The following is a 10,413-nucleotide window of genomic DNA, read 5'->3' as shown; positions in this document are numbered from 1 at the left end:
AGGGGTATAAGAAGTTTTTTTCTGTGCAAAAACTTTAATAACGTATGAAGTACTAGAATTTATTAGAAAATCATATAAGAAGTTGCTGACAGAATTGTGACAGAATTCATATGTCAGTGAATTTAGGGATTGCCAAAAATGCCCTTCAAGCCATTTGGGCATTTTCGTCCGAAAAGTGGCTAAAAATACTGCATTCGTGATTATATTAGACGTAAGGGTCCTCTGGCGCTATTTATTTTTGTTAGGTGGTTTGTGGTGTCACAGCCCAAAAAGTTAGGGACTAATAATGTAGTTCACTCTATAATAAAATGTAAGGTGAATGAAGTTAGTGGAATAATGTGAGACCTATTACTATTTATAGGGGTGTGCATTCGGGTTTCGGTTCGTTTTTTTGTCAAAACCGAACCAAAACCGAAAAACCGAATTTAGTTCAAAATCTAAACCGAAACGAACCCAAAAAACCGAAACTGAAAAACCGAAAACTGAACTTAAAAAACCGAAAAACCCGAACAAAACCAAAAAACCGAAAAACCCGAAAAAATAACTATAATATTAATATATATGTGTGTAATTTATTTTATTTTATATATACTAATAGAATATTTATATATAACATAAAATTAATAATACATATAATATATATAATATAGTAGAATTTATTAAAAGAGTATACTATATATTATATATAATATAATATATTAAATTAATAGAATATATATATAATTCGGTTTTTCGGTTTTTCGGTTTTTTTCTTCGCCCGAACCGAAAAACCGAAATTTTTGTATTTTCAAAACCGAACCGAACCGAAAAACCGAAATAACCGAACCGAATTTCAAAATTTCGGTTTGGTTCGGTTCGGATATTCGGTTTCTGGTTTTTTTGCTCACTCCTAACTATTTATGGAAGATTCTAACTAGACTCCTAATGTGGGATGAACTATAATAGAAAACTGAGACTACTAAAGTAGGACGGAGGGAGTAGTATATAAAAATGGAACTCATATTCTACTATTTTTTTTACTAACTTTCTTTAATAATATTTAAAACCCGCACCGCACCGGACAAAATTGAGACTCCTAGAGTGGAAATGAGGGATATTTTTTTCAGATAAGTGGTCATAATGAATAAAATAAAAATGTTACTCCTACTAATAACCCTCTTCCATTCTAGAAAATAATATACTCGATTTGTAGAAGTCTACGTTATGTTATTGTTGAGTATCGAATGGAAGCGTAGTTGTTATGTGGTGTAGGATGAAAGCAAGCGGATGAAGAAATCTAAAAAAAAACCACACATTCATTCCAAGTTGGTATCAAGATGGCAATCCTACTACCGCCTTCAAAATGGCCAGTCAGGCATCCTTCACGGCGGAGGAGGGTGACACCGGTGGCGGCGGCAGCGAGTGGTGTCCGGAAGGAAGACATAGTGATCGTGGGAGCCGGAATTTCCAGGCTGGCGACCGCCGTTGCACTTCAAAGGTTTCTCACCACGACCTTCACCTCTCATTTGATTCGGAAATGGTTTAAAAAATTTGTTTTGAAGAGAGTCGGAATTGAGTCCGTGGTGGTTGAGCAGGCTGCGTCGCTGAGGAGCGGTGGCACTTCGCTCACATTTTTCAAGAACGGATGGAAAGTGTTTGATGCTATTGGAGTGGCTGCTGTGCTACGCCCACAATTCCTCGAAATTGAAGAGTGCGTGTTCTTACTTACCATCTTAGTAAGAGTTTGCATTTGATTACATCCATATATATATATACTTTTGTGTAGGATGGTTGTAAAAGTGGAGGGTGGGAGGGAGCTGCGTTCCTTCAGATTCAAAGATGAGGACCAAAGGTAAACCAAACCGAACCGAACCAAACCGAACCGAACCCTCTTGTTGATGTAACACAATTTGACTGAAAGTTGTGAATGGAAGCAGTCAAGAAGTGCATGCGGTAGAAAGGGGAACTCTGTTGGAGGCTCTTGTAAACCGGCTACCCCCGGCTGCCATTTCCTTCTCCTCTAAGCTTAAGAGCATCGAGACAGGCCACAACGACGACACCCTGCTGACATTTAACGATGATTCTGTCATATCTGCCAAGGTAGTTTTCATCTAGCTTGGATCACCACATTGACAAATGGCTTTCTTCTTCAACTTAAATCGCTGCCACTTAGGTTGTTATCGCCTGTGACGGGATACGGTCGCCAGTAGCCAAGTGAATGGGCTTTCCTGATCCAAGATACGTCGGCTATTGTGCTTTCCGCGGCCTTGGAGCCTACCCTAACGGCCACCCATTCAAGCCACGAGTGACTTATGTCTATGGGAGAGGCGTTCGTGCTGGATACGTCCCAGTTTCATCCACTAAGGTCTATTGGTTCGTCTGCTTCAACAGCCCGTCCCCGGGTATGCTTCCCTTCGACTTTTTATAACCTAACTATACTTGAATGGCATGGAAGATCAATAGTAAATATTGAATCTTGTATGGATCTTCCTACACTTCGTGCACATTTCAGGTCCCAAGATTACTGATCCATCCATATTGAGGCAGGAAACTGAGAATCTGCTCAGAGACTGGCCATCGGAGCTCTTAAGCATCGTCAAATCTACACCTGACGATACAATCATAAGAACCCCTCTGGTGGATCGTTGGCTGTGGCCGGGCATCACAGCGCCGGTTTCATCAGGAAAGGTCGTTCTTGTTGGCGACGCTTGGCATCCAATGACCCCAAATCTCGGGCAAGGTGCCTGCTGCGCACTCGAGGACGCAGTGGTCTTGGCCAATAAGTTGGGAGAGGCAATGAGGCTCGGAACCATGACCGTGGAAGAAGCGTTTAGGTCCTATGGAGCCGAGAGGTGGCCGCGGATCTTTCCCTTGACTCTCCGCGCCAATCTTGTGGGTGCTCTGCTGCAGCTTGACAACCCAGCGGTATGCTCTGTTCGGGACAATGTAATTGTGCCCAAACTAGTTAGGTTGGGGCCAATCTTGGAGCATACCAATTTCGATTTTGAACCTCTGCAGCTATAGTCTTGGACATAACTCAAATAAGATTAGCTGTTGGAAATGGTAGTTTGTTTGCAAACGAACTAATCAGCATTATTGTAAATTACACGATTTAGACGAAAAAATCGAAAACAGTTGCATAAATAAGAGTGAAGAATTAATTAATCCAAGGCATACGGCAAATTTTCAATGTGGCGTTATACAAAGCTATGTTATCGATCTTAGATCAACTGTATCTTGATATTTCGGAGTGTCAGCAACACCTTCTTCGATGTTGATGACGAGCATCTAAATCCTTACTTTGACAGCAATGGAGTCACCTTTATTTGCCAAATCTACTGCCATATTTAAGAGAATAATGTCAGTCTCAGAAGCTGATGGAATTAATGAACAAGAATATGCAAACGAAATCCATTAAACACAGCATCTTACACATAAAAGCTACTTGAAAATAAGAAACAGTTAATGAGAATATGCCAGGAAGCATAACCATAAAAGATTGTTAGTGACTACAGCAAACTTATTCCACAGACTACTCAGGATTCAACGAGTTACTGACGAATTCAAGCATAGTTTATGGGGCTGCAAGTTACATTCAGAAAGTTGGCATGTTCCCCCCAAATCCAATATCATTAAATTGATACAGTCAACTTAATTTGTCTACTAATCAGTCACAATAAACTTTATCTACACTTAACAAGCATTGTAGGATCACATACTGAATCTTCATTTCATGAAACCAGAGAAAGATCCAACCTTCTCCCAAACATATGTGGTTATTTATTCATTAGGAATTAGTCAGAACTAGTAACTTCCAGTCTTGACAATAATTCCTCACTTACAAAGAAACTCACAACGCCAAACCTTGCAAACAACAATCATCAGTTACTTCGGTTGCTTCAAGTACATTGTATTGACAACCTATTTGATATCCCATTGTTGATATTTGAATCTCAAACAGTATGCAATTCTACGATCCACGCCTATAAACCAACTAATCAATACCCACTTGTTGTATATCCTCTTGTGGAGGGAGAACATTTACTCTTTATGATTGAGTATTTTTATTCTCATTAGTAGGACTAAATCCTAGTACCATTTAAATGGGATATAAATCAAGCAAAATTAGATGAAATGATAGAAAGTATCAAGGGTATTGCAAAAGCCCCCTATGATATTGTAACAGATAAAGTCAACAGAAGAAAGACCGTAGTAAAATTCCTCATCGATAAGAAGATGAATTAGTTCACAACCCCAAAATCCACAACTGAAGATCAGAATAGCCTCTAGTTAAAAGTGGTGAAGATCTATGGCTTAATTCCTGTTGTATACATAAGTATCCATCCTCTTCAAAGTTAATCATCATATAAAACAAAAAAATCTCAAGTCAAAATCAGGACTAATTCATCTGTCACTTGCATTTTGTTTGAAGGATCTATAGCTATAGATGATATGAAATCCCCAATAATGGATCTCGATGGCCTCAGTTAATAAATCCAATTTCATGCCGAAGTAATTTCAGATCGTATGAATCAATCTAAAAACGGATACCGATCAATAAAACAGGAGTAAATTAGCAAACCTGGAGCAGAGAAGAACCACAAGATGACGGCACAGATGATGAGCATAATAGGGATGAGGTGGACGGCGGCCTCGGCGGATCTGAGGCGAAGACGATCCTTCTTGGCGAGGTGTGATTCTGGATTGTAAGTCGGAAGAAGTTGTTGCTGCTGTTGCTGTTGGTCGGCATCTGGTGGAGAAGGGGAGGAGAAAAACTCGTCGGAGACACGAGTGGAGCTCCCGGAGCGATACATCGGGGGTTGGATTGGACTTTGGAGAGTAGAATATTGGCGTGCGAATTGGTCAACTCGGCCACTATGTGCTTCCAACCGCCGCCGTCCCGCGCTAAAATAACTTACTTGCCTCTCTCTCTCGTTTTATTCGTCTCTTTTTCTTTTTATTTTCTCCTTCGATATTCTCAGTTACTAGTTGTTCCATCATCCATACATAAAATAATGGGGCGTGATCTGCTTCCTAACTTTTCTTAATTGGCTAATTTCCTAACTCATCAATGTAACGATGATACTGAAATATCAACATAATCTTAAGTTGATATTTTAATACATTATGTTGACATTGTTATTTAAATATCAACATAATTTATTAAAATGTCAACACAAATATGTGTTGAAATTTTAGTGTAATCGTGTTAACATTTTTAATATACTACGTTGATGAGTTAGCAAGTTAGCAATTTAAGAAAAGTTAGCATTTTAACGCACCCCTAAAATAAACATATAAAATATGCATCAGGTTACAAAACATATAATAGTAAAATGAGACTGTTTTTGTGGGCTGGGAAAGTAATTGGATGCAATTAGGGATGTCAGTGTAACTTGTGGGCTGACCCAAATAGCCCGCCAAATTTATAGGGTTAGGGCTGAAAATTTCTAACTCGATAAAATTAAAACACGATTAGCTTGCACCCGACTAACCCGCAACCCATTATGGCCAAACCCGAAAATCCGATGGGCTAGCCCGAAAACCCGATAAAATTTCTATTATTCTATTTTTTCACTCTTAATTCGACATTTCATTGATTAATTTTATAATATAGAATATCTTTTAATTTTATATTACATTTTTATATAAATATACAAATTAAATATTAAACTTTTATTAATATAATAACTGATAACTTCAAATTCACTAAAAAAATATTTAAATTTCTAAAATATGCATTAAAACTTCACGAAATATCTCAAATATTAGTATTTGATCATGTTTATGATTGAGTTAAGCATATATCTCAAATTTATCATAATTAAATATTTTACATTTTATGAATATAACTAATTTTCATCATTATTTATTGGATTGATCGCGTGTTAATCTTATCGGTAGCAACCCGATTAACTCGATGGGCTAGCCCGAAACCCGAGCTTTTAGGGTTAGGTTGAACTTCTATAACTCGAAAGAAATCACAGCCCGATTAATCCGCACCCCGATTAATATCCCTAGATGCAATACATGTATGCGTCTTGTTGCAAAACTCTTAACTATCAATATCATTTTAATATTCTGCAACTTTTCTACTACTTTGTTATACATCTCCCGTTCATAAAAAAATAATCTTATTTGTGTTATTGATGAAACAAATTTTAATGAGAAATAATAACATTAGAAAGAAAGGAGAAAAAGATAAAATCTATATAAAGGAGATTAGAAAGAAGATTTGGGACCTAATGCCCTACTTTCACCGGTGGACGAAAAATCAGTTCTCTCCAAAATTAAAATTATGTCTTCATTCTAGTCAAGTCCTTTTTGGTTCTGACAAGTTTTACCCACCCAAAGGTCATAATCTCGTTCGGGAACAGATTAGAAGATTCATGGTCGAGTACTAGTGATGAAGGCACAACAATTCATCTATTATTTGAAGAATTAAATTGGTAATTCTATACAGTTGGAAATTCATTTTTATGATTTTAATTCCTTGAGCATGAATTATATGTGTTCTTGTATGCAATTAACTGTTTAGCGTGTGACTCAATTAATCCCATAATAGGTCAAATAGATCATATGTCTAATTTATTTGTTTATGCAAGTCTTCCGCTATGCAAGAAGCACCAAAACCCCATTATGTATTAGGAGTGTACTCGCAGGATATGCAATTCATCTATGTTTTATCAGGATAAGAAGGATTAGTAGTTACTCATGGTAAGATTGTAATCCATTTTTTAAAATATAAGAATTGCAAAATTTTAATCGAAAACTAACAAAATATAGTTGGTAAGGTTCATATTATTTGGTGGATGCTGGATACATAATTGGTGAAGGATTTCTTGTACCCTTTCGAGATCTCAGAGATATCATTTAAATGATTGGAATAACAGACATCAACCTACTAATGCCAAAAAATTATTTAATATGAGGTATTCACTCTACTAGAAATATCCTTAGAAGTCCTTCCTTCTATCCAGCAAAGTTTCCTAATCAGATCATTTGGGCATGTTGCTTACTTCACAATTTCATAAAGAAAGAAATTGGTGTATATCAAATGGATAATAAAGATGATGTCTTACTTAAAGGATAAGAAGACCATAATATAGAAGATAGAGAATTTATTGCTTCAATCGAACCTTCTAAGGACTGGACAAATTTTAGAAATAATCTTGCTAATAACATGTTCAATACTTGGAGATCACACATATTCAGTAGAAGGTTGATTTTTTTGTTGTTCAACCAACTGCATATTTTGGTTCATTGTAATTGACTGCTTATTTTATTTGTAATTGATTGCATAGTTATTGCTTACTAACAGCATATTTTTGTTTTTTATATGATCATCTTGAAAAGAATGGATGTTGTATTTCATAATGCAAGAGGACCTGATAGAAACAAAAGAAAATGAAATATTGGAGCATATAAGGCTGATAATGGATTCAAGCCCGTTTATTTAACTTTTGTTGAGGAAAAGTTGCATGTTTTATTGCATAATTCGGGTTTAAAGGCCAAACCACACATTGAGTCGAGAATCAAGACAATGAAGATACATTTTTACATTGTATACGACATGGTGCAAGGCAATAATACGAGTGATTTTGGATGTGAATTTAGGGCTGGGTCGGTACGGTACACATTAACGAAAATGTTATACCGTATGCCGTACCAAAAATATCGATATCAAAGAATTTCACACTGTCACCGTATCAAAAGTTTTGGTATACTGATTTACGTTATACCGAACTTTCAGTGTGGATAATATCACTATGCTTATTGTATTGTATACCGAACGTCGATATATGGTACCGCTATACCTTACCGTTTCATATAACTTTATGCCGAAAAATATACAAATAAATTTATAAATTAATGGATATATTTATCGTTTTAATCCAAAATATGAAATTATATTAATAATTTAATCGGTATATACCGTTAATTCGATACGTATCGATTTCGATATATATTTCAGACTTTTGGTATATCGGTAACATTGGTATATACCGTATCTTCGATATACCATAGTATACCGGGATATATGAAAATTCATACCTTTATCGTATCGAAAACTTATGGTACGGTATCGTACAACACCGAATATTACGGTATATCAAAAATTTGGTAATTTTTTATATTTTACGGTACGATATACCGGATTTTTGGTATTTTTGCCTACCCCTACATATGATATAGATAAAAAAAATGTGATACTATAACAAAGGATGTATGTGATACGTATCAGGTTTGATTCTTGCTATATTATATTTATGCGGGTTCGTTTTTATGGTGTTAATTCATTTTTTATGATTATTTTGTAGAGTCACCCTACTCGTTCAATTTGGCGAAATAAGATGCCACTTTTTATGAGGATTTGGTCATTGTTTTTGTAAAAGATCAGGCAACGAGGAGTAGTGCTGAGAATGAAGTTGATATTCTGAAAGAGGTACATAGAAAACAATGCAACACAGATGAAGAGAATAGTGTGGATGAAAGAGCTCTCAATCAAAAGAAGAGTTGATTTTTACAGGATGCAAGCTAGCTAGCATCGGGCACAGTCAAGGGAAACAATTAGATTGAGCCTAGAAGTACCAGAAAAGTAGTAGTGAGTCTTCAGTGAAGTGATCAAGAAGTTTTGCAATTTCAAGAGAAGTTGAATGCTGTCATTATCATACATGTATGGCAGAAAGAAAATTTTGGAAGGATGTCTCTTTTGAAAGCGGTGATTTCGGAGTAAGTCATGCACTTGCTTGTCATAAATTTCTACCATTTGGACAGCAAGTCTTCTCTGAGAGATATTGAAAAGATCATTCAAAGCCCTATATATAGTTGACTCCCCAATCCGCAATTCATGTCAAATTATATAAGTTTGGCCATAAGCAAATATGCAAACATTGTATCCATCAAGGACAGACCTGATTAGTGGTTGGAAGCAGGACCAAACACCATGTTGAATTTGAATAGACGATGACTTTCTTTTCCAGGTTTTGAGGGGTTCATAACAACTAATTCTCCATTCTCACCAAGGTATTGCATGCTTGTTTGTTTTGCACTTTGTCCCGAGAGGAATGACAATAAACCCTAATGTTTCTTTTCAAATCTTGAACCTCATCATACAATTTCCGATTTTCATCAAGCACACTATGATAATTTTCACCAAGCCTTTGAGATTTAATCCAAAGTTATAAAATGAGTCCATGCCCACAGATATCAAACAAGTTGCATCAATTATTGCAACTGAAATTGTCAAAGCTTTCAGTAAAGTTATTGGTGTTTAGATGCTGAAATTTCTGAAAGAAAATGAAGATTAATTCGGAGATAAAGAAGATCCTGAATTTCACTGTTAGCAAGGTCGTGTGCCATATTACAAGCAATCCTGATGGATTTAGCATTTATTGAAGAAAACAAGGAGCAGTTGGTTAGAGCATATTAAATGGTGAAGTTTGAATAGTTTTTGATGTTTTGGTTGCAATTTTATTTTTGCCAGTGAATCTATCTATACTGGACTGTTTAGTGATTGCTATGTTTCTTTCTAAGACAAGCGATTTGTAAAACAATAGCAATAATTGCAAAGGTGAAATAATACGTGTACAAGATCTAGATTTCTCATTTTTGCAAAGGTAAAATACAAAAATTGTAAAGGTGAAATAGTATTTTGTCGGTACAGTTGCGGATTTTTGTTACAAATTTTCATTTTTCTTAATTTTGAATAAATTATTTGTCCAAACATTCACAATTACAATTTCATTAAAATACATATAAAATTATTTTTAATTTAATATACAGTACACTGTTAATAATTTAAAACGAAAAAATTATAAGAAATTTATTATTATATATGAGGTATTTAAGATTTTAGAGAAAGGATCAGCGGATGACGTGAATTTATGCTACCATATTTAGTCATTGTTAGCATATTTGATTTTATTATTTGAATACATATCTATTCTATTCTATTCTATTCTATAGGAGATGTATAGTTACACAAATATATGTTGATGTGTTGCTAGAGCATCCACAATAGCGGACGTCCCGACAGACGTCCACTACTGGAGCCGGCGAGCGGGTGACGGACGAGCGGGAAGGACGAGAGGTTGTTCGTGGTGGGCTCGCGGTCGCAGGTCGCTCGTTCGTCTGCTCGTCTGCTATTGTGGTCACGCGACGGACGAGCAGACGGACGACAACATTTTTCGATTTTTTTTCAACTCTATATATACAGCTCGTTGCACTTCATTTCATTTGCACCACTTTTATTAACGAGTTTCTCTTCATTCTCTCTACATTTCTCATTTGATCGGTAGATCCTGTTAGAATAAAGGAGAAGATTTGATTAAGCAAGGAAAGAATAAATTAAGAATCAATTACATATCATGTATAGAATAGAATGATTTAGTTACCATATACAAGACCTTGTAAACTCCTATTTAACCTATA

General features: G+C 35.8%; 1 protein-coding gene and 1 pseudogene across 1 annotated transcript; one reads left to right on the top strand and one right to left on the bottom strand.

The window, feature by feature from the left end:
• Window positions 1–1,186: 1,186 nt before the first annotated feature.
• On the top strand, window positions 1,187–3,144 carry LOC121747554 (annotated as a pseudogene).
• On the bottom strand, window positions 3,091–4,945 carry LOC121747555. Its single transcript, XM_042141610.1, has 2 exons — window positions 4,562–4,945; window positions 3,091–3,317 (listed from the first exon to the last, which is right to left on the bottom strand). Exons 1-2 carry the CDS (start codon window positions 4,791–4,793, stop codon window positions 3,268–3,270), a joined length of 282 nt encoding a protein of 93 aa, XP_041997544.1. The 5' UTR covers window positions 4,794–4,945; the 3' UTR covers window positions 3,091–3,267.
• Window positions 4,946–10,413: the final 5,468 nt, after the last annotated feature.

This window comes from Salvia splendens, chromosome 9, assembly GCF_004379255.2.
Source record: "Salvia splendens isolate huo1 chromosome 9, SspV2, whole genome shotgun sequence".
Classification (NCBI taxonomy): domain Eukaryota; kingdom Viridiplantae; phylum Streptophyta; class Magnoliopsida; order Lamiales; family Lamiaceae; genus Salvia; species Salvia splendens.
The sequence above is the reverse complement of the archived record's forward strand: the minus strand, read 5'-3'. Positions and strand labels throughout refer to the sequence as shown.